At 39.2% G+C, this 24824-nt stretch overlaps 1 protein-coding gene across 2 annotated transcripts in view; it reads left to right on the top strand.

The window, feature by feature from the left end:
* NSMCE2 (NSE2 SUMO ligase component of SMC5/6 complex) overlaps positions 1 to 24824 on the top strand; it is a 128108-nt gene that overhangs the window by 13110 nt on the left and 90174 nt on the right. For both annotated transcript variants that reach the window (XM_086875219.1, XM_086875193.1), the window contains exon 3: positions 14100 to 14206. In XM_086875219.1, coding sequence (XP_086731345.1) covers positions 14100 to 14206 — 107 coding nt within the window. The remainder of the gene's footprint in view (positions 1 to 14099; positions 14207 to 24824) is intronic.

Below are 24824 nucleotides of genomic sequence, written 5' to 3'. Positions count from 1 at the left end.
CCTATGAAAAAGACCATCTTTTGGAGGATAGGCAGGAGTTGGTGGTCTGAATTGGAGCTTTAAAATATTTCTAATTATAATTTTCATACATTATTTTGTTTCCCTTCTCATTTTTTTCACCATTTTCTCTGAAGAAGAACAAGGAACACATAATAGCATGATATGAATGAGATAGAATAATGGAGGTACTCTTGAATCTAATTTTTCTGAGTCCTCAAGGCTGGGACTAACTGTGCTTTCAAACTGGCACCACACTGTGGCCTTGAGGAAGTCACTGGAAGTCACAAAACATGAGTTTGCCTACTACAAAAAGAGGTGTCAGGAATGTTTTGAAAGGATGTATTAATATCTCAAACTCCTGTGTAGATATTAATTTCTGGTTTTGCTATGTTACAAGAGTTTAAAAATAATGTGAATTGTCTGTAATGGTGGTAGGCGATTGGAAAAAACATAGGAAATGGGTAACCAGGAATAATATGTGTACAGGGGAAATAAAAGGCAGCAGAAGGCAGCAGACCAGCAAAGATAATATCCTTGCCTTTGTGAATTGACAAATAGGAAATATCACAACTGTGGGTGTGATTACAGGTGATATGAAATGGTTCAAACCACTAGAATACACTCAGGGTACTAAGTGAAATTTTACATTTGGATCCATAACCATGTCTACAGGAGGGTAGTCTGGTGTTTATTAGTGGGACAATACTATATGAAGAGAGAAAATTTTTCACTGATTCAAAAAATGTCCTACTAGAACTGCTTACAGAAAGAAAATTTACAGTGAAACCCACAGTTCAGCAAGAGGTCAATTGAAGAATCCATCCTATCTCTGAATAAACAGTTCCACCTTGTGTTTTCTTTTACCTTTCAGTTTTCAGGCACTGGATCTTACATTTTTATCTGATAATCAAAGAGCCCATTATGTTCAGAAATCTTCAAAATGGTAGTGGTGGATCATGAAAAAATTGCCTTTAGCATCTTTAAGTTCACAAGTTGAGCTGCTTTTAGTCAGTCCTAGTGTAACTCCCACTTTCCAAGCATAAGTAATTTGTGTTGCTCTTACTTTGAAATACTGAGAGAGCTTATTGAAGGACAATGCAATTAGGAGGATTTAGTCTCATGCTTGTTTGTTTAGAGACTATGCCTGAATTATGCACTATGTGCTGCTAAAGATAGGGATGCATCTGCCGAATTGTCAGCATAGAGTCAGCCTCTTCTTAAAAAAAACCTAAAAAACCCAGAACAATCTCTGTACCCCTCTTAGTCATTGAACAAGGGTCTGACATTACGGATGAACATCATAGAGCATAACCTTTTGTGTAGGGCATGTAGTAACCAAGTAACTGCTGTCACTCACGCTGCCCAGGCACCCTCAGGCAGCGTTTATGTTAGGTTAGTTCCTGAACCCTGCAGTACACAGCACAGTTACTACTAATGACCAGGGAACTTACACCCTTTTTATTAATGTTGTTTCAGTAGAAAACCAACAGCTATGAGTCTGTTAGAGCTGCTATTGCATAAAAGGATGGGAGAAAGTGAGAGGTGACCTCCAAAGACTGTGATCACTGGAAGACAGCACTTACGCGTAGAGAAAGAATCAAGAAGTCGGCTAGCAAGTGCTCAGGGAAAAAAAGTGGGAGTGGGGGAGCTGGATGAGAAGGAATAGAAGGGGAGAGGAGTAAGTGGTAAAGAAGTGTGTAATGAAGGAGAAGAAAAAGAAATAAGAAAGTAGCAGGATTATGCAGGACAGTACGCTGGTCAGTCTCTAGATGACAAAAGATACTTGAATGCCTTCCTTGATAGTGTTTCCATGAAAGCAACTTCTGTAGTTGCCACAAAGGTATCATCTTTTACAAAGAGGAAGAGTAGTCTGGCATATAAATGGTAGAAGGACTAGTCCATGTGGATGAAAATGAGGAGATGTGGTCATTTCTATTAGTCCCATGCTAGAGCTGTTCAGCGTATGTGTGTGAAGTTTTTGCATTTTTGACATTATCCATAGATACTATAGAGTGCCCTGAAATATGTGTGTGCAGTAGCACTCAATAGAAGGTGACAGTCTCAAACTGCTCCCTAAATTACATATAATGAACTTTCCTATTAAAAAAGACTTAACAAAAGGAGCCAGCTGGCTTAAGGAGAAGGTGGCAGTTGAAAAGAACACAATTCAAAGAAGTGTTCACACATTAAGGAAGTAATTTTAACAGGCTTTCCCCAGACTGTAAGTGGGAATGGAATTATACATTGCATGTAAATGTCAAGTGACAATAATATCTTCTGAGTTAAATCAACCTTGCAACCTCTTTCCTATTTTTCTTCAGATGAATAAAGTTTAACTTGTGATTTCCTTACTAATCATCTTAGTAAGTAGTGGGTGAGTAGACATTTACTGCATGGGTAGATTAATGTGACATTTTCACAAGACTTCGTTTTTTAAAGTTTATTACTTGTGGGTGTGGATCTAATTCACAGCTGTTTTTGAGAGAATTAGGTATGACATAACTCATTCAAATTCTATATTTTCTTGGTATTTTTAGATTTTATCCATACTTTGTTAGAGGTGTGTAGTCTGGTCTGATGTCTCAAGATAATCAAGATTTCTCCACTGAATATAATTTTGTGTACAGACTTGGCCCAATCACTTTTACAGGAAAAAAAATTTAAATTTAACAAAATTCAGAAACATACCAGTATAAAGGAGAGAAAATTTTCTCAACTAGTGCATGCTAGCCACAAAAATCTCAACCATAGTCTTATGGTTCTGAATTTAATTATTTTAATAACACGATGACTGATAGCTATGTCATAGTTTACCAGTTCTGTTTAAGTTGAAACAGAGACAACATTTTACATCTTATCTTGTTACAGAACATTTCCACATTCAGTTTCAATTTATATTCCTTTTTTTTTTTTTTTCAAAACTACCATTTGAGAAGCCATGAGGCCCCTCAAAGCTTCTTCTTTCCTACAATGGACAAAGATAACAGCACTATATGAAAAACTTGCTGAGAGACCATCATCTGTGGTATACTGTAAGCCATCAAACAAATTCCTGTTTCCTCTCAAAATTGTAAATATTTGTGGGTGTATGAGAGACCCAGATAATATAGACTTGCATTGCATTTTTTTTTTTTGCACATAGATATGCATTTTCTGCATGATAAGAAAGTAGAAGCTCCTTGTAATAGGACGAATTTTTTGTATGAATATTGTGGGAAGTGAAATTTCAGCAATGGAAAGATTTAGCTCTGTCACTTACCAGCATTCAAGCAGCAGAATGAATGCCACATACCAGCAATTCATGCCAAAGAGACCTGCCAATTCACAGAAGAGGTTTTATGCAGGGGAAGCCTGCTAGAGGCAGAAAGAAATGCTGGTTTTCATTACACTTGAAGTTTGTGTGCAGTCTTTGCCTTTGCATTGTCTATGTAAGAGGATTATGTGGGTTGGTTTTTTGGGGATTTTTGGGGTGGTTTTTTGGTTTTTTGTGGGTTTTTTTGTGTTGGAGTTTTGGAGTGTTTTTGGTCATTTTGAGGAATTATGGGCTGTTAGTGTTTATAGTGTTTATCACAGTTAAACACTTCATCACAACTAAACACTATAAAGCACTAGCTTTAATACTGTGACATGATTAGCACTTCAAGTGCCATATCAATATGTGATTCATGCTGAATTGGATATTTTGCATGGGGGACATCACCTGACCTTTGCTTGCATAGGACACTTGTTTTCTAGACTCCTTTAGTTTAACCTTGATTGTGTTCTGTTTGTCAGTTCTCTTCAGCAGAAACTGGAAAATATCCAAAGGACATGGAAGTATCTGCATTCTCAAAAATTAACTTTGGAGATGATACTCATATCAATTTCTACTAACCTTCACATTTCTGAGAATCTTACAGATCATTGTTTCTAATTTTAAGACCCCAACTTTTCTATTGTCAGCTGTATATTACGAATCTGATTTGTCTTTTGTTTATTCATATATGTGTGTGGACCAGTGTCAGCTCTGTTTTAAGAAACTTCACTGCTTTGTTCACAGTGGTGGAAAATATGGAGTTGCTGCCAGCCAGATTTGTCTTAAAAGCTGCCTATAAAACTGGATTGTTTTCCCACCCTGAGCTTGCTGCTAAGCTGCAGTACAGCCAATGTCCCAGCTGGTTAGCAAAAGAGCAGCCGTGCTCTGTCTGGGGCTACTGATAACCTTCTCTAAATTCTGAAGTCAGGAATGCCAAGGGTTGTAGAAGCAGAAATATCAAAATTTAGATTGGGAGGCTGTGTGGGTTCAGAGAAGAAAAAATGCTTTTAAGCATCTAATCAAAATACTGGGCATTGAAAAACCAGACATATTTTGGCATTTTTTCTCCCCCATCTGTTTCATTTTGGGTTGGTGGTGTTAACATTTAAGTGCTTGATGAGTGCATTTTTGTCTGCATGAAGCTGTTGCAGTTGGTTGTGGAAGCTTAGCTTGGATTCTGTGGGTTTTCTGTGTATGTGAATGGAACTATGACCACCGAACTGCACTGAAATAAGACAGTGATGGATTATCGTGGAGTGAGGGGCTTATCTTGGTCTTCCCTGTTTGCTGTGTGTACTGTTACTTTCCCTTGTAGTAGGGCTCATGCACACTGCAGCGTGCTCGTGGGGCTTTGTGTGCACTGCAGAGAGCAGGTCACTGAGCTTTGGTGGGCACTTTGGTGGTCACTCAGCTTTGCTGAGCACTTGGTGCACAGCAGCAGGACTGACTTGTGTGCAGTGAGGGGCTGAGGGTGAGACCTGTGCACAGTACAGCCCTTGGCTACTTTGGGAGGCGTGTGTCCCAAGCTGTGTCCTGGGTCACCGCGCCGTGTCCAGCCAGGACACTGCTGCTCCATGTGGCTCCTGTTTCCTGTAGTGCCACAGGCCTAGTCTGTGCAGTGAGATTTCAGCTCAGATATAGCTGCACCAGACTCAGATACTGTGGTAGCTTAAGCCCAGAACCAAGACAGCTACGCTTACTGAAACATTACAGTGATTAAATAAGCTGTGAATGAGGGCTTGTTAGCTCTGAGCTAGGCTTCCTCCACTTCAGGACAGAGAGGTAATGTTTCTGAGAATTTTGAAGATCTTGGGTGAAAAGGGCATGTTTTTCTATCTTACTGATATTTTTTTTTTCTGAAAAGTCTTTCCAACCCATTTCCCGTTTCCCCTAAATGGAGGAAATTCTAAGTCCTTAATTTATTTTAATGAAGGTACTCTTTGAATGAGCTTCTCTAAGATGAGAAATATAATTGATTCATTAACAGAAGCACAATTTTTTTGGTGAAAAACCTAATAGTATTATTAATAGTATTATTTGCTGCTGGCTCATAACCATCATGCCTTTTATTAGAGACAGACTTGCACTTCACGCTAAAATATTTGTTTTCATCTGTCAGTACAATTTAAAATATGAGAAGAACTGTGTTTTGGTAAGAGAAAGCATTAATACAGTTGACTTGTAAATAAAAACTGCGTGGATTATCTCTGTAGAATTCCTAATGTGCCAGTAGAGGTCTTGAGAAATAGAGAAGAAATTGTGCTTAAAAAGGATCTAACAAGTTAGAAATGAACTTGTTAGAATAAACAAAATAAAATTGTGCTGATATTCATTTTCAAGGGAAATCATACATAAAGCAGCCTGAGTCTTTTATAGAATGATAAAGAACCATTAAAAGTCTTGAAATAAAATTCTTCATTTTAAGTATCAGTTTTACATAGTATTCTGAGAGATCAAAGAGTAGCAATTATGAGGCCTTAACAAATATTTTGCTGTTCCTTGTATGGGAAAATATTTCAAGAAAATTTTTCCCAAATTCCAGTATTACCTTATCAAGTTCTGAGAGGAAAAATTGGGTAGAAGAAGGACAGCACTAAACCCTTTATTTTTAAATATTCCCACCCCTCACATCTCTCATTCTGAGGAAGGCAAGGTCAGCAGCAGCTTGGGGCACTGAACCAGGCTCTGTTATGTGGTGCAGACATATCCATGCTTCCAGAGACAAGAAACATTTTGTTAATCATAAGAAAATTCCCATTAAAATTATTTTGTAAATGTTGTTTTCAGCCTTAATTTCTTTATATGTTAAAATCCACTGGGAAGAGAGTGCTATATGACTATATGTGTTTGTAAGTATGTATTTTACATATATTGTAAATATATATATATATTTAGGAAAGTATGGGGGAGGTTTTTTATTTACTTTACGAGAGATTGGTCAGATTTCTTTGAGAAGATAAGGTATGCCATGTGCTTACTTTGAAAATACACAGGTGTGACTCCTTTGCCTTTTTCTTGGCAAGCAAGTTGGTTTAGGAAGTGTTCCCCCCCATCTCCACCCTGCTACAGTTTGCTGCTCCCTTAATTGTACTGATACAACTGTTTGGATATCGGCACACAGATTCTATTACTGGAATAGCATGGATTCCGATTTGGGTTTGGGTTTGGAGGACACATTGCTATTTTTAGCTTGAATTGTTTCATTAATCCAATTTATAGTCTGATGCTATGAAAGAATGTATTATCCTGGCTGATGGGCAGCAGAGGAGGAACATAAGAGGAGCAGCAGGAATGAGTGCCTGGGGAAATGACCTGTGAAAATCACTTTGTTGCCAAAGAAAATGTATGTGAACCTCAGCCTTGGTGTTTTCTTGCTGCTTATCTGTGAGTATAACTTGTGTTTCTGTTCTTCCTGGGCTTGTGTTGTGCTAGTGTTGAGGAATGCTGATTTACTCATTTGCAGAAGAGAGAACTGTAATTCTGGATGGATATCACAATAATGCCGGGAGACTGGTGTAGAATTATGATAGCACAGAGCTCGAGTTGCTTCTCAAACCTATTACATCTTGTAAATACTTTATACTCCTTTCAGTGGTTCTGCACACTAGTTATATTGTCTTTGTTAACTTCAAATTTGTCTTTCTGCAGAATGAAGTAGGCATTTATTGGTAAAATAAAGATTAACGTCACCATAACCCTGGAACTTAGTAAGGAGAAAAGAGGTACTGGTCAAGTGCTGGTCTCTTTTTTCTGAAGGGTGGGAAATAGCCTGGAAATTGTACAGGTGTTAGTATTTAGTCAAGCAAAAGGCCATTTTTTTGGGGGGGGGGGAAATCATATGCATACTATCTGTCTTCATGTCTTGGTGCTGCATGTGGCATCAAGTATAGAGCTTACAAGAGCAAAAAATACGTAAATATCTATAAAACTATTTTTTGTTTCATAGCAAAATATGTTTACTTCTATGAGAGTTTAGTTTATGTCTTTGTATGACTTGTATGTGTCAGCCTAAATTAAACCATCTCTATTTGTGTTGAATAAAATTTTACTTTGGATTTTATACAGCAAAGCAAGTCAACACATATTGGATTGTTTTTCTACATCAAATTCTGTGTGAGAACCATTTTTTGTTTCATTTGCTCAATATAGTGTCAGTTGGTGTTCAGAGATAATGCTGTTCTTTACATTTCAGTCTGTTTGGGAACTGTGGTCAATGTACCTGGTCAGATAGATCATTGAAACTGCTCTCCTGTCTAAACTGGGTTCATTATGGCTTTTTAGTCTTCCCCTGGTGGTCTGGAGAAAAAAAAAGTACTGTAAGGAAGTTGCTTTCAAAAGTACTGTTGGTCATGTTCTGCTGGTGATGGAGTTTAAGGGAGTTACAGGTTGAAGAAAAGTGTTGTGATTATTATGGATTAATACAGTTATTTTCAAAAGTGGTTAGTAATGCCAAGTGCCTCAGTTTCCCCGTGCCCACTCAGAAATGACTGTTTTCGGAATGTGCGCAACACCCACTGGTGCACTGGTGGAAATACTGCCCCCCTGAGATGTTTCAAGGGCACTAAGCAATTGAGATCTTTCAAGGTGGGTATTCAGACCATGCATGGTCTGTTTCTATTGAAATTCTGATTCTCTACAATACAATGTACTTGGATTTATTTTCCATGGGATTGGCAGGAACCTCCTGGGCTACTGACTGTTCCTGTTTCAAACAGTCATAGCCTACAGGGAAATGGTTTATAATACAAGACAAGGGTTTTTTCATCAGGCATAGTTTGTAATCTAACAGGCACTCTTGGTTCAACTGACTTTTAAAAGAAACAACAACTAAGCAGAGACTGATGGGTAGCTGAAGATTTTTTTCCCCATTACTTGCTGGATAAAGTAAAATATTTAAATCCAGACTGAAAAGCATAGTCCTTTCTTTTCTAAAATACAACCTGAGAAGATTTTACTCAGGTACAGGAAAATGCTTGACCTAAATTCAAGTATTGCAGTTTAATTTGCAGTTTCTTAACATAAGCTCAATAGGAAATAAGATGAAACATTAAAAATCACTCACGAGTGATAGTTCTGGTGTTTCCTGTGTGCTTGTTCTCTGTGCTGTTCTTTCCAAATACTGCTAGTCCTGCCTCACATGCTTCTCTCAACTTTGTTCCTCCTACTTAGATTTTTCCTTTGATAGAATGCTGGAAACTCACATTCTACTTCCTTCTTTGCTTGAGCAGATTTGAACTTGAACTCACTTTAACCATCTTCCAGAAAAATGGCTTAGAGAGGAGGTTGTTGAATATTGAAGAATGTTGTGGAAACCCAGAATGGCTGTGGTTGGAAGGGACTTCTGGAGGTCATCTTGCCCAATCCCCTGCTCAAGCTGGCCCACCCATCTAGTGTAGGTTTCTCTTTCTGTCACTCATGTAACTTCATTTTGTGAGATACACCTACCTTTCACTGGAGTCTGGTATCTAGGTGAAAGTATTGGTCTTTAAAATCGTACATGCTCAATCTCTAACTCTGTGTGAAAACTTCCTGTGCAAAAAGAGTGGCTTTGTTAGGGGAGAGTGAGGGAAATATGGCTTCAAATTCTCTAAAGCCCAGTTAAGGCATTTCCTGAGAAGTTGGAGGTTTCATTATGACTAACTTCAGCAGTAAGTAGCTTCTGGCTGTTACATGGAGGGAAATTTTGCAGTTACTGCCCCACATTCCCCCTTAGACGACCAATTGCCATTCCCTGTATGGTTGTTGCTCCTCTTGTCAGCAGTAATTTTTCTTCTCTTACGAATTGCAGGGTTTAATGCCCTATCCAGACAGCTCCATGGAGATTTTTTGGGCATTCTGCTTTCAACCATTTTTCTATGTGAAGAAACCTGCGTTCAGGAGATGAATTTGATTTTCTCCCGTTTTTTTGCTGTTCCTTTGTATGGCTTCTCATTCCATTTAGTTTAGAATTTTATTTATTAACCTAATGCTCTTTCTGCAGCTTAATAAGTAAAGTATGTTGCAGGCCAGGGAAATGAGATTTTGAAAGAAATCTTTGATGAAAGTTTTCTGAGGAGCTGTCCATGTATCTGCAGGAGAAAAAGAAGCCATGTACCCTCAGTGCTGCAGAAGCAATCAGTCTCCTGCTTAAGTTCCTCTTGGTCTGTATAGTCTGGAGTGCTGTGGCAAGCTTCACTCCTGTGTAGACAGAGAGGGGAAGTGAGACAGTGCTTTTCTAATAGGTCTGTGTCCTCTTGCTGCTGAGCATCACTACTGTCTTCTTCAAGTGTGTTGTCAGACTGTTCTTAAAGAGTGTGGGTTGGTTGAGAGTTTTTTCAAGATCTGCTGTCCAACTTGTATTATCAATAGTTTTGAGAAGACCAGAACTGGGGGTGCAGAGAGTAGTCTTAACACTTCTGTTACAGATCTGTTACAGATCTGTAAATGAAGGCTTACCAAAAATGACAGCAAAAATACTTAGCTTTATCTTGAATTGACAGTGTATTTTCTCCTCCAAAAGATGGAACTAAATCAGGGAGTCAGAGAGCACGTGTTCCTCTGCTGTCAGCAGTAACTTGAAACCTGCTGGCAAAGTGTATATTTTATCTGCTGCTGGGGCATATGAAGACAACTGCCTACTACCACTGTTGCTAATGGCTCAAGTGATGGGTGTTTGTGGTGAGAGTGTTTTAAAAGAGTGAAATCTGCTGTCAAAATTTGTGGGCAATGGAGTACCATTCCTCTACTGCCTTGAATCATGGGAAAACCAACGTGTAGCCTTAAATTTCAAAACAATTTAATATGTAGTGCCAGAGGTAGAACTGACATGTCCTACTTTCTTTAAATTGAAATTTTGACTTTCGTCAGCCAGTACTATAAAGATATGAAAGTATGTATGTATTAATCCATATTGCCTGTGTTTAAGCATTCATTTTAAGTACATTTGTATTTGTAAGTTTGGAGCCTTCCTGTAATTTCATGGTATTCCAGACTATTTTGTGTTGAAGTCTGCAGTGGAAGTGAATACTTATTTAGACTAGGTGTGTACTGGCTGCAGGACAGCTGTAATACCCTAAATTACAAATACTGATGTGGTAACTTTTGCATGGAAAGAGGTAGTTGTAAAAATTTTTTAGAAATTTTGCTAACTTTGGATATATAAGGAAACTAAAGTAAATACGAACTCAGATGTTAGGAAATGCCAGTTTTGGATAACTGAACTTTAGTGGAGTGTTACTGTAGGATGTATTAAATTAATGCTGACTTGATGCTATTCTGTTGTTGAAACTTCTGTTTTAACACTGTGGGTTCATGGTATATAACTTAGTCCTGACTGATTATGGTTTAAGTCAGCATTAAGTCACCTAAGTGTGATTGGTTATCTTCAGAAGTGAGAAATCGAACCCTTGCTAGTCACTTTATGCCATTTTGTTCTATAATATTTTATGACTTTTCAGAATAATATCCTTGTTCCATTATAATAAGAGATCATAAAGTTGTGTGAGCTGGAATTCATAATTGCAAACTGCATATTCAGCCAGCTAATTCAGCATCCTGCACATGGGCCTTTGAAAATGAAATTATGGCCTTGAACTGGGCTTTCTGTGAGTAAAAAATTTAATATTGCAAAATGTATAATCTCTGAGTGGTGAAGGAAATGACTTGTGAAGAAATGCTTACTAAATTCAACATATTTAGCCTAGATAACAAGGAGACTACAATATGCACTTCAATGGTATTTTGTGGCAGGAGCTAAAAGCATATGCAGAGAGTTTGGAATGCATTCCTTAGATATGAATTAGAAATAAGATTAGGATAACTTTTGATTAGATAACAGAAAGGCACTCATCCAGCACTTGCAAAGTGTTTGATTTTGGTGTTAAGCTAGGTTGTTGGCCTGCAGAGTGCAAGGTTTGAGTACTTTGGAGAGTTGTCTGGCTTTGTAGCTGGAGTCGGGCTGGAGGGCATTCAGCAGTCAGTGTGCTCCTGGTCTGCTGGAAGAGTCAGTGCCTTCAATCTCCTTGCCATGGATCTCCACTGTCACACTCACGTGTGAAGCAAAAGCAGCAGCAGAGCTTGCATAGTGAATAACAGACAATGCTTTTTGAATCTTTCAAAGGCCTGATGTAATTAATAAATTTTAATTATTTTTGATACTGTAGTGCTGTTAAACCAGTGGTTGGGATTTGTGAGAATGAGTTATGGGATGGTGTTGAGGAGAGAAAAATCTTTTCTAATTTCTTGTTTCTTAGTAAGATCAGGTCAACTGGTGTGTTCTAATTAGTCTGTGGTGGAGTCTGTTCTAAAGAAACCTTGAAGGTGCTGGGATCCCTGCCTTGGTGAGCTGTAAAACTTTACTCCCCCATACAGTCACTCACAGTTTTTTATCATGTGCACCCAAGCTCTGCCCTGCATCTGCTCCCTAGTAAGGGGGACAGAAATGCTCTTGGCTCTTCAGGGGAAGGGGAAGCGGAGAAGCCTTGCACAGCAGGTTATGCAGTGTGTGATGTAGAACAATGAGAGTTTTTAAAAGGCAAATAGAATAGTTTGTGTAAGTTTTCTTTTAAATCTTGTTTAAGCTATGGGGAGGTAAGTGGCTGGGAACAACATAGGAGATTTCCTTTTAGCTCTCAGCATCCTACGGATTGAATTTCAGACAGAAAATGGATTCCAGAATCTGTCAAGGAGTAGAAATAGGATATGGACAACAACTGACCTGTATGCAGTCCTTCAGATCTATTTGTATGTCCATAGTGCCTCTAAGGGCAGGGATATGATTGTGTGCTAGTGACATGTTCACCAATTTCCCAGGATGTGTAATGTGTGTGAAAGAACAGCAACAGGGAAACAGCAGTGAACTCTCAGCAGAGACTTAAAGTAGGCTGATGAATGGGTGGAACCGTCAGTACAGGAAGAATGTAGAGCAGGATGTATTTGGAGATAATGTCCCTCTTGCCGAGCTCTGTTCTACCTCTTTGAGCTTTATTTTAATACATCTCCCAAGTTGCACACAATGTTACTACTCTTCACCTAAAGTTATTTTTTGACTATTAGGAAAGACAACATTTATACAACTCTCTTGGTATTTAAAAATGCACTTCTCCCCTAAAATTGTTTAAAAAATATTTAGGCCACTATAGTTTCTTTATGTTGTGGATATGATTCATTTTGGCCATGGGAGGAGAATGACAGTTATTTGCTACACAGACCTTTCCTGTGATTCATGGAGTGTCCTTTGTGTCAGCCTTGAAGGAGGCATTTCATATGCTTCCTAGCAGGAAGGAAAAATAGTATGATCATAGTTACCAGATAGGACATGGAAACTGGGTGGGAGGGAAGGGAAAGGGGAGAGGGGAATGCTGATTATTCAGAAGAAAGTTGCAGGAAGGCCAAGATTCTGTCTGCAGTATCCATTCATCTACTTAATGAAAAATGGATACATACCAAGCCTATATATAATTAAGGGAAATATCACGACTGAAATTGCCATGTTCACAAAATAGCATAGCTTATTATGTAACTTTTTTTTGTGTAAATGTATATTAGCACTTTTCCTTTGTCTCCTTGATCCATCACTGTTTCAGTATGGTGTGATGTTTCTGTCTCTGGGCGACATGTTTCAGATTTTGCTCTCAAACTTATGGCCATATACAATTGTGTCAGCTTTCTGCAGGGACAGATTTTTGTGTTCTAACATAATAATATAGTTAGCAAGTTTAGCAATGTGCCAGCTTGCCAGATCAGAAGACATTTTCTTTTCTTTACAAAAAAAAAAAAAGTAATTTAAAAAGCTGTGTACTACAAAATTTTCTTACTAAAAGTAGCAGCACAGATTGGCTACTTAAGTGTTTTTAAAGAATGCTCCATCAAATGACAGCCCCTAATGCTGCATGGCAGACTTTGGGATTCTTTCACATAGTCCAGCTGCTTCCAGCTGCTTTCTCAATACCTGGAAACTGAAGGATAGGTATAAATGGGAGTAGCAAAAGTGGAAACTTAGGCTTACTAACTTCTTGATTTCTTGCATGGATTCAGGGCTTGTGGCTGGCTGTCCTCCCACAGTTGGCAGCATTTGATGTGGTACATGCAGCTGTGTCAGGAATATACAGCTGTGGCTGTTTAGCCTTGTAGCATCTACAGAGGGTCCTTACCTAAGCAGATGCACAGCAATGTTAGAATGGGAAAGCAGAGGTGTAGTTAGAGCTGAAAGGAGTAGAATTAGGAGGAATGCAGAAGAGAATAAAAGTGGATATCAATTACTAATCACATGATCTGTGTTAATTGATTTTCCCTAGCAATTAGAATTTTACTGCTTGAGTCACCAATGCTATCCGTTCTTCCATTATTTCCTGTGTTATAAAATGCTGGCTTTGTTTTGATTTTCCTGTAGCTGTGTTTATTGGGGATAAAGGGTCTAATTATAGCTGTGAACTATACTGTGCTGAGAGGGCATTTAGGTTTCTTCTGACTATTTCTGAGGCAATGTGATGAGTCATGAAATACAACTTTTGCGGAAAATATCCTGATTGCCTAATGACTAGGTGTTGGTAGATGAAATTACACATACTCTCTCTTGTTCACATGAAACCAGGGAAGTGTCTTTCTGAGTAAGCTGTTTGTTTGAGTTACCCAAGAAATGTCAAAGATTACAGTTGCAAAATGGGGGGAAAAAAAAGTGTATGTTTGAGTAGCTTGAAAACATCTGCTGAGACTTACAAATGCATTAGATATTCACAGCATGAATATTGTAAATAAAATATTTGTAAAGAAAAATGCTGCCTGAAAATAATTTGATTACCCATGTTCCGCATTTTTAATTTCGCAGATGATGCAGAAGATGTTGACAATATGGAAAAAGTCATGCTAGAATATGCTACAATGGACAGAGAACTTAATCATTATATAAAAGCATTTGAAGAAACAATAAATCAGGTAAACGATTTCTTCTCATTATGATCATTTATGAAAACATACCCTTATTTAAATATTATATTTTAAAAGATGCAAATGTTACATTTAAACAATACAGAATTGGAAAGACAGCTCTTCAGCAGGTGTAAAATACTGAAGTTGCCAGAACAACTATTAATTTTTTTTTTCCCAGCTTGCTGGCAGAGTTTTTAGCTTCTCCCCACCAAACTCGCACCGTTGGGAATATGGGGATGAGCAGTGTTTGGGAATGATTGAGGACACTGTAGTTAAGAGGCCCTACTCTCAGGTGATACCACCTCATGTACTGTAGAAGATAGAAGTGCAGATGAGTGAGGCAGCTGATTTGACAAACAAACTGATGGCTGTGGCTGCAGAGAACCGATGTTTGAAAGCTCGGTTCCCACTGCCTTCCTTCTGCCTGACTCGGCTGGTGCGTGTATAGGGTGAGCAGGCGGATTGCTGGGTTTATGAATCAGGTCCTCGCTCTGCCCCTGGGCAAAGGACGGACCAAGGACGGACAAAGGACGGACAAAGGACGGACAAACTCCGGGCGCGGCGCTGGCAGTGACCGCCAGGGGGCGCCGCCCCCTCGCGCTGTCCGACCCGGGCTCGGCGCGTTCCCGGCCCGGACTCGGCGCGTTCCCGTCGCGGACTCGGCGCGTTCCCGGCCCGGACTCGGCGCGTTCCCGGCCCGGACTCGGCGCGTTCCCGGCCCGGGCTCGGCGCGTTCCCGGCCCGGACTCCGCGCGTTCCCGGCCCGGGCTCGGCGCGTTCCCGGCCCGGGCTCGGCGCGTTCCCGGCCCGGACTCCGCGCGTTCCCGGCCCGGCGGGAGCGAGCGGCGGCTCCGCGGCAGAGCCGGGCCGGGAAGGGGCAGGTTCAGGGCGGCCGAATCTCATCTTCAGGCCAGGTCGTGCAGGGAGAGCTCAACTTCCTGAGTGACCTGTTCTAGTGTGTGTCTGCGCAGACACCTCTCGGTGTCGGTTTTCTATGGATTTCTCTAGAAAAGGCAAAAGGAAATCCCTGATTTCCTTTCAAGGTGGGAAATCTGTGTTTCAACATGTTAAGGTAGTAGAGCTTTGCAGTTAAACCTGCCCTGCTAATATCTTGCTACTGCTTTTTGTTCTTTTAAAAGCAGTAAAAGGAGAGCAAAGCAGTGCGTTTCCCACTAGTTCTGTTGAGAAGCTTACATGTTTTTTCTGTTGTAGAAAGGTTCTCCTTTAATTCTTTTAAAATCATCAGATCAGATGCTTAACTGAAAAATCTTCATTCAGATAATTAAAGATACGTGTTTAAAAGTTCTAAACTATGTCTACATCCAGCAAGTGTTGGACAGCAGTAAATATAGGCACTGTTCCCGTGTAGTCTTTAAATGCACGTTTCACTTTAGATACCACCCTAATTTGTAGACCTCCTAGTTTATTTTGGATGGTTCAAAACTTTTTTCGTTTATTTGGACTATCCATGGTTTTTAAAGCTTTCCTAGTAAATCATAACATAGTCCTCATTGTTAGAGACTAATGATCTATATCCAGACTTAAGTGAAACACGGTTGGTTTATATTTTGATTGTAAGCCAATTAATAATTGATGTCTTATTGTTATAAGAGGAATTTCAAGTAATTTTAAGCAATGACTTTTTAACTGATTTTATTATTTCCATTTATCAGCAAAATACGTTTTTTTCAAGTTAGGACTATAAAAAGCAAGTCTGTGCCTTCCCCAATAAAGCACTCAAGTCCTGTTTACTTCAGATGCATCATGATATTTTAAGTTGAGCTTAAAATATAAAATAAGCTTGATATTTTAAGTGTAACTGCTTCACTGAAGTGAAGGTATTTTTGTTGGTTTCAGCAAAGCAGTGATACATTTGTGATTGAATTCAGCAGTATCTGTTGTGTGAGTATATGTGCTGGTGTGCAAAAAAATACACCTGGAAGTTGGTTTTCCTTTTCCCCACTTTTTTTCTCTAATGCAGCTTCTCTGTGTCATTAAAACAAGCTCATTTCCTGTTGTTTCAGTCCTAAGGTTTTAAAAATGCAGCTCCAAGTTATTTAACATGTTTTAGAGCCTACATGGATTATAAATTTGGTAATGGCTAATCTGTTAGCCTCTAGCCACACTTCTCATGTCTTTGCTTCCTACCTCACTCTAGGGAATTGTTTATACTTTTCCCTGCCAGCATCCTGAACAAACCTTAGTGAGTATGAGAAAGAAATATATATAACTTCTGCCGCAGAACAGAGTTACAATCTGTTCTCTGAAAAATAACAGCTCATGCTTTATTTTGGAGGCTAGCTGCATGTCATGCCTCTGGAACTGCACTGCCCATCTCCAGTTACCTGTCAGAGACAGCTTAAAATCTGCTTCTGGGAAACAGATACTGTTGCTGAATTTAGGGCTGCACCTGGAAGTAGCTGTAGAATGGTTTGGGTTTAAAATAGCCTCCACTGAATTGCTCCCTGGTTCCATGTGAATTCCTTACCTGAGGGCTTTCTCTGAGGAGTTGCAGCAGGTCATTAATTTTCACAAGCAGACTGTTCTTCATAGACAGGATTTGTCTCCAGCTGTAAAACACATTTTATCTGATCATTTTATAAGTTTGTATGTTGATGATTTTTCTGGTCTGTAGTTTCCTCATACAGCAGTGAAGCTGAAAGTATTTCATAGTCTGTGTTTCACCTTCTGACCAGCTGCTTCTAGTGAAATGTCCAACTGGAATTTAGCAAGATAAGGAGACAGCAGCAGTTAAAATTCCTTATATATTATTTCATTATGGGTACCTTTAAATGGCATTGACAAAAAGATGATATTGTTCAACCAAAGGATTGTATTGTAAATAACTTGAAACCAGCATGAGATATAGTCACATGTTTTCTTAAAGCCAGTTTTTTGTTGATTTAGGCTGCAGTAGGTGGAATGCAGAAGGTGAGACATACCAGCATCCTCTTCTGGTTGAATCAGCAGCCTGTTGAGCAAGATGTGTGCAGTTGAATCACAGTGTTTCCAACAATAGGCTGTGGGAAATCCTTTGTCTGTGGAAACTCCCTGTGCCACTGGATTTTCTTGTACCTGTGTAATGACTGGGCTGCTTCTGTTGCTTCTTCTTTCATTTTTAATAGGTATTTTTAGAAGAAATTAGCCAATATTCAGGTCCTTACCATGCAAAGTCCAGTCAGCACTCTTATTTTTAGTGTAACCACAAAAGAGTGATGGAGCTGCTGTATCACTTGCAGAATTTTTTTATATTCTTGAAATGGACCCAAATGGTTGGGACCCATGCTCAAGTGTTCCCTAATCTGACAGAGTTCTCAAGTGGCCAGAATGCCAGCATATTGTGTTTTCCCAAATACGGATTCTTTCACCCAATGTGCAGGAAGGTAATCCACACACAGAGTCAAGATACTTTATTTCATGTCTGTGCAGAGAACTGGTGGTGAATCCATAAAGCTAATGCCTTTGGTATGCCAGGTGCTCATTTTTGTACACTGTGAACAATAAAAAAATTGGCATTTCCTATATATGTAATAACCTAACTGTGTAGTCATTGGCTTTGCATTCTCTTGTCTGCATGTAAAGACCCAGTGCGCATTCATTTTACTGTGTATACTCTCTGAGGAAGTGGCTTATGTGAGCAGGAGGTAGTCATAGCTGATGGACAGGTTTTTTACTGAATTTACTTAATGAGCACAATGTTCAAGCAAAGCTGTACTTGTCACTGTAGTTTGATTGTGTCCTGTTCTTGCTTCTTGGTTCCTGTACGTTTGGTTTTCCTGTACTGTCTCATAGTACTTCATTTCAACAATTGTGCCTGCTCCTTCACTCCCACTCTGCTCTCTCGATTTGCAGGGATGGTGGTGGTGGACTGATCACTCTCTCAGCTTTTCAAGCATTTGGTTTCTTAGGGATTGTAAAAGCTATGGTAATTTTTCTGAAGTCCCTAAACTGCTCTAGATAAAATGAATTATAATGTATTGTAGATCAAACTAGGGAACAAGGAAGACAAACTAACTTCTAATGTTACATTTTTCCCAACTCTCTTTTTTCTCCTTTAGGGAAAGAGAACCTGGGCTATTTTTTCTTTTGCAGGTGACAGGAAATTCTGGAATGTGGTAATGGCATCTCTGGCAAGAATTGCTTAGTGCTTCCTTTTACAAATTAGTTCTTTGCCAAACATCACTTTGTCATGCTTGATTCATGTCTGCTTTTTGTTAGACCTGAGCACTGTGACAGGATGAAATCCAAACCTTAGTGAGGTAGAAAAAACACACAGGAGACATATTTAAGAAAAAACTAAGAGAAGGAAGCACTCAGAATGAGAAGAGGCAGACAGAAAGTTAAAGGACTTGGGCCTGGGAAATCTTGAGATCATGTAGACATATGTCAAAGGGACTGGTTGAAAGAGTGCTAGGAAGGAGGTGGTGTTGAGCTGAAGAAAAGATGGAAGTACTAAATGTTGCACTGGTGCTTGGGTTTTATCCCTACTTCTGCTAAAGCTTTCCCATGTTGTTCATGGTGAATCATGTCTATCACCATGTCAGTGGCTGCTAACATATTTGTTTTCTGGTTATCTTACATGGAAACTGATTTGAGCAATTATAATTGTAATTTAATTCAAAGTTAATTATAGTTTGGAACCCAGGAAGTAAAATTAAAATACTCTTTCTTGGCTTTTATCTGTAAAACTACTACATACAACTGATGTAAGTGTATGTCTTGAAAGGATTTGAAGTCTGGATGTGTTGGTCATTTATGCCAGTGTGTCTTCACACCTTGTAAAGTGTTCATTCTTCCTTTGCAAAGATGAGGGCACCATGTTCCTTGTACAAGAGTGATTTTGTCTTATGGGATATATAGGAACTACACACAGATTTGTATTTTTGATAATAGTTCTTCCCTTTAGGCTAGTAAGGTCATTGGAGTGTGAATAGGAGGGGTTGTTTGTTCACTGGGTCAGTAACTTAAAGCAGGTTACTTAGTATTGGGGTCTCTTATTTTAGTGGCAAATTGTGTAGGTTGTAATCCTGCAGAGGGATAATTCCCTTCAGTGAGGTAGTATTCCAAATGTGCAGCTTGTGAGTGATCTAAAAGCCTCTGCAGAAAATTAAAGAATCCTGTTTAAACTGCTGTACAGTTAAATCCATGGTCTCTGATTTGCAACCTGTGTAGCAGAATTCGAGTTTCCTCACTTAAAGTTCACAGTATAATGCTGTAGTGACTTGGATGGTATTCCTTGGTGTCGTAAAAATAAAAGGCACTTAATATCTTGGTTAACCAGCCTCTGCCAGCATAGCTTTGTAGGCCAGGAGCCCTATTGGAGAAAGTTCTGCCAGTATGTCCAAGCTGTCACTTTTGACACAGCAAACTAAAGCAGCAAAACACTTCTGCAGTGGTAGCTCCACTTGCAGTGTGGTCTTTGGAGGAACAGCAAGGTCAGGCAGAGGATGTGATTCCAGCCAGCTCCTTGTTGGCACAGCTATGGCAGCATAACTAATGTGATGACCAAGTTCAGCGTATGTGGCAAATGTCAGCAGACTCATCAGTGACTGCTACCTGTTAGAGATAGGGCTGTGCTTAAAAATCAGGTTGTCACTTAGTTTTCTATAGGGATAAGTGCCAGGAAGACTGTGAATCCCAAGGGATTCAAGTGTTTTAGCTGATTCAGGACATTGACGGTGCCTGGCACTGTGATACCCATTACAGTGTTGTCAGTGAAACAATTTTTGACATGGAATTTTCTAGCTTCATGACACAAATGGCCTTGTTTGGTGCTGACACTTTCTTAATAAGCACTTTGCTCTTCTTTTTCCCTCTTGCTACAATGTCAAGACAACATGTAGGGGCAAAATCCACTGATGATATCCATATCTGCAACTGTGACGTTCATTGCACAGCGGAGCTCAGAGCATCTCTTCTGACATCAATGTTTCTTGATTCCGAAATATTGTCTGCTAACCATGAAAATTTTGGGACCTTCCTTTCATCAAAAAGGTTCTCTGCTGCACAGAAATTGCTCAGGAAGGTCTTTGTAAATTACCAGAAAAATGGGTTTAGTGGAATGGATATATCTTTTCTTGGGGTGGCAGGGAGAAGGAAAGAACTCTTTTAGTCTTTTGCTGCAAGTATCCTGACTCTCTAATTGTAAAAACAAGTGATTCTATGTTGAAATTCACTCAGAGCATACTGAAGTGGACCATCAGCAGCAGCAAGTCAAAACCCTGGTGAAAGATGTTGTACCATTGCCAGTGTCTTCGGAGATTTTTGGACTCAACTAGCTTCATCTTTAGAGGTTTTTTTTAACAATGCATGTCCTCTTGGCTGTTATTTTGGTACCTTGAATTCTAATTGGAATTCTTCTTTAGTGCTTGTATACTTGCTATCTTCTAATGAATTAATTTCTGACTAATCATTCATCTCATAGAATAAGCAAGATGTGAACATTGGATTGAATCCTTATAATGACTTGGGCAGGACAGTAGAGAAAAATAATATTTGACTCTATAATTATGACTCTTCATCTATATATATATATATATATATAATGCCACAGGACTTACTAAAATTTCTACAGGCAAGCTTATTTCTAGCATTAGCAAGCTATGGAGATTTTTAACATTTTAAAGTTTCTTCAGTACAATTTCTTAGACACACTTTCTAATCAATGGTGTATTTCTTGCTCTGTCCTATTGCCATCTCCAAACAGTAATTCAAACAATATAGCACAGTTGTAGGCACGTACCCTGTTTCCTGCAGGAACTGGGACAAAGATGCATTTCAACACATTTTTAATATTTACTTTATAGTATTTGCATTACTTTTTTGTGTGTCTCTGTATGTGTTGGGCTAAGCATTTGATGGAAGCTGCTTTTTTATTTTCCGAGAATTAGTGATCTGTGTGTGTAGTTCTCTACAGTAATATGTCAGAGTCAACATTTGGTGAACTACAATTAAAATATTTTTTTAGTGAACCGCATACAAAGAAGTAGGAGTAGTGTTTTATTTTATGTGGGTTATATAGCACATCCTCAGTAGTGTGTTAGTGTCTCCTATCAGGCATAAAAATGTGTTCTGCTTTTTGGAGAATAAGCCCTGAAAACTCTTTCATATGGACATAGATTTGTTTGACTTCACTGTGGTTGCTTGCATTGGTCAACATTTTCCTAAATGCAGTGTCAACACTGCAGTTGCTGAAATGGGCCTTGGCTTGTGTGGGTAGGCATTGGGCAGCAGGGGACACAGCTGGTTAGCAGTAATGATTTGGATGAAAATAAATGTTCTGGACCTAGGAGCATCACATGGAACTGGGACCTCCGTAGACACAGAGGGCAGCAGGGATAGTATTAAGAAAAATGTGCCAAAGAAATCCTGGGAGCCAACCACATCATAATTTGAAAACTGTGTTTGCTATGTTGGGCAGCAGTGCTGCCTGGTAGGTAGGTAGCAAGCTAGTCTGAGATTAAGGAGGACTGGATGCTATTTTTAGGTCTACGAGCAGCTTGTGTGGTTGACCTTGACAAATTGTTTCACTCTGTACTTTGGGCTGTGGTCCCGTGTTCATTAACACTGCATTTGTGCAGTACCAAATCACCTGGTAGCACATTCTCATCAAATAAGTCAGATCACATGATACTGTTTATGCTGGCTGTATTCTGGCTGCAGGACAGACACTACCTGATGGAGCATAACTGTGCAAAATTAGAACTGGCAGAGTGGGTTGCACTCAATTGGTGTGTCATGCAGCTGTGGTGGTTTTGATCTCATACGAGACATTCTGAAACTGAATTTACTGTCTCGCTCAACCATGATCTCAGTCATGTGGACAGCATCCTGTATCACTGTCTGTAAAGAGATTTACTTTTTTTTCTACCTGAAGAATTAAAAGCTATTTGAATTCTGATTTTAATGATTTTATTTTAACACCGAAGATTGCAACTGGCAGTCTGAACTTTTTCTGAAATTCCAAAAGGTCACATGTAGAGCAACTAAAAGTCTCTGTGATTTGTATCCCTACTTCTCTAGGTGTAGTGTCTGTATTTCAGAGTCAATGTGAGTTAACTCTAAGTGGTTTAGGCTAGCCTAGAGAAAGAAGATAACATTTTTGAAATGTAATGAAACTGGTAGATGTTGAGGTAAAATAGTCGGATTAAAAAACTATCTTAATCTCAAGTCATGGATTTTTATTTTATTTTATTGGTAGATGAAATTTATTACTGGAAACACTGGCTTTGTAGTTTTGGTTGCTCAGTAGTAAAAACAGTATTTCAAATTAATTGCCTCATCTAGAAAGCTCCTGCTGACAGTCTAAGGATTTAAATCCTTGGAGCCAGGGGGTGAAGGTTGAGTGCTAAATCCTGGATGATTCTCAGCAGCAGGAGTTTTTACTTTAAATTAGTTTCTCCTGTTAATTGAACACACCCAAGATGATCAGTGTCAGTGGGGTGGCAGTTTCTGGAATGCCTTCCATAAAATGTCTCCCTCCAAAGGTTGAGTGTTGTTTTAATTACTGTAATTGTTTCCAGAAATTATATGTATATGTTGGATACTTGAATATTCCTTGTCCAGAATTTTAAATGTGAAGTAATTTGTTTAAAAACATTTGCTTTTTCTCCTAGTATATTTTTAAACTGACCTTATCAATAGAAATACTCAGTTACCCAGATTTTCCCTCAGCAAAATTATGTACGGATTTATAATGAATCCTAGATGCAATGTTGCTTACAGCATGAACTAGATGACACCTTTTTTGTGGCTGCTACTGCCATCAATTTGTTTCATTGAAGAATTACAGTTAAGAAGGAATTAGTGGTTGGAGTTGCTACTCTCATTCCTAGCTTCCTCATAAATTACATTATTTGTGACTTTTTCTTGTTGAGCCATTCGATTCTGGGCGTAAACAGGAGTGTGCATGCAATGTGTTGAAGGGCATTTAGAATGGACCAAAGTCATACGACTTTGTAGTATGGTTTCCTGTGAATGTTCTCACTTCTATAGACCTGTGTATCTGGGGCCTTTGTTAAAATGGAGAGTATTTCTTTGCTTTATTTTTTGATGCTGGGAGTTAAGAGTAGTTTTTTTACATTTATTTCATTAAATTGAATAATGGGTTTCTCACAGTTCTTAGCACATGTGCTCAACCTGTGCTGCAAATGTCAAATTGTTTCTCTTTCTCACATTCCACATTGTTCCTGTTGAGGGAAGCTAGTGCTGTGATTTAAAAGCAGCAGTATAACTTCTTTATGTTGTGATGTGCTGCAGTATGTAACTATGCCCATTTTAGTGCCTACTGAAATAAAAAGAAAAAATAAAATCTGCCTAGTAGTATGTATGCATTTGATTAACTTTCCAGTTTGAAGAGGAGGTTTCAAAAAATACCTGAATCCTGCCAGAAATCAATACCAGACGTGATGATATCTCCCAAACGTGGCCCCACTGTTGATAACCTACTGTGAATTACAAACAGTGTGCTTGATAATAAGGGTTGGCAAGTTGAGCTGATTTCTGGGCTCTCATCTTATTCATCTGAGCTAGGTGCATATCCAGAACGAGCTGATTTAACCAGCTGAAGTATTTTTTTGTCCTTAGACTTGTGTGTTAACACTGACAGTAAATGAAAAATATTATAAAATACTTAAGAAAATAAGTGCATTAATCAGATGCACTCCAGACTTCCTCATAAAGTGTAAAGCTCCCATGTTTATATGTACTCACACATATCACACCTGATAAATTCTACAAAACCAGAGAAATTAAAAGCTCAGTGATGCTGCTACTCTTAACTCTTCTGGCACTCTTCAAATGTTAGTGCCTCACTGCACTGCCACTGTTTCTGTGTGAACAATTCATGGTCTTTGTTCAACTGGGTACTCATCCAGTGTTCAAAGCTGTTATGATGCTGTTTTTTCCCCTGCAGTCTGTTGTGTGGGCAAGAGATTGGATAGCGAGGGCTTGGATGCGATGGTGAGTTTACAGGAGTTGCTGAGAAGATGGCAACTTTGGTAAGGGAAAACTTACAGGGTGTGGTTTTGTGGGGTGTGATAATTGTTGTAATACAAAGTGTGGGCTGTAAATGAAATGTTTCTCCATGGATATTTTTATGCTTAGTTGGAGCTGATCAAGGAATGCAGGTAAAGGCTGAGCTGTGCTAGAGGCAGTTTGGTCCAGTTCAGTAAAACTGACTCCTGAAAGAGGGAGTTTCTGGAGAAGCTATTAACAACCCCACTGTATGCCCTTAGTCCTCACAAAACAACCCCACCTTTCCCCACTGCTCTCTGCTAAATTCCACTGACAGTGAGCCATAGGCCTCACCACCATCTCCTCTCAATGGAATGCTGGTGTTCAGATTGGTGGGCAGCTTCTCTGCCTTTTCTCTTGCTTCCCCTCTTACATCCTATTTAGGCTTTGGAATCCCATTCTTACTTACTTCTGGCCTAACCTGGAGCTGGCTGTTGTTGGTTGGTCACCTGCCCTTGGAAAAGACATCAGCAGTGTTGCCTTTTCTCCCATTAACAGCAGTGCTTTGTATCTCTTGGCAGATACAATCTGACAGAGCACATGGAAATATTGTTGAACACTATCTTAGGAGAATCTGGCCCATCAGTTGCATCTGCACAGAGCTGGCCCA

This window comes from Cyanistes caeruleus, chromosome 1 (genome assembly GCF_971803275.1).
Source record: "Cyanistes caeruleus chromosome 1, bCyaCae1.hap1.1, whole genome shotgun sequence".
In the NCBI taxonomy this organism is placed as follows: domain Eukaryota; kingdom Metazoa; phylum Chordata; class Aves; order Passeriformes; family Paridae; genus Cyanistes; species Cyanistes caeruleus.
This window is presented reverse-complemented; position numbering and strand designations above follow the sequence as displayed.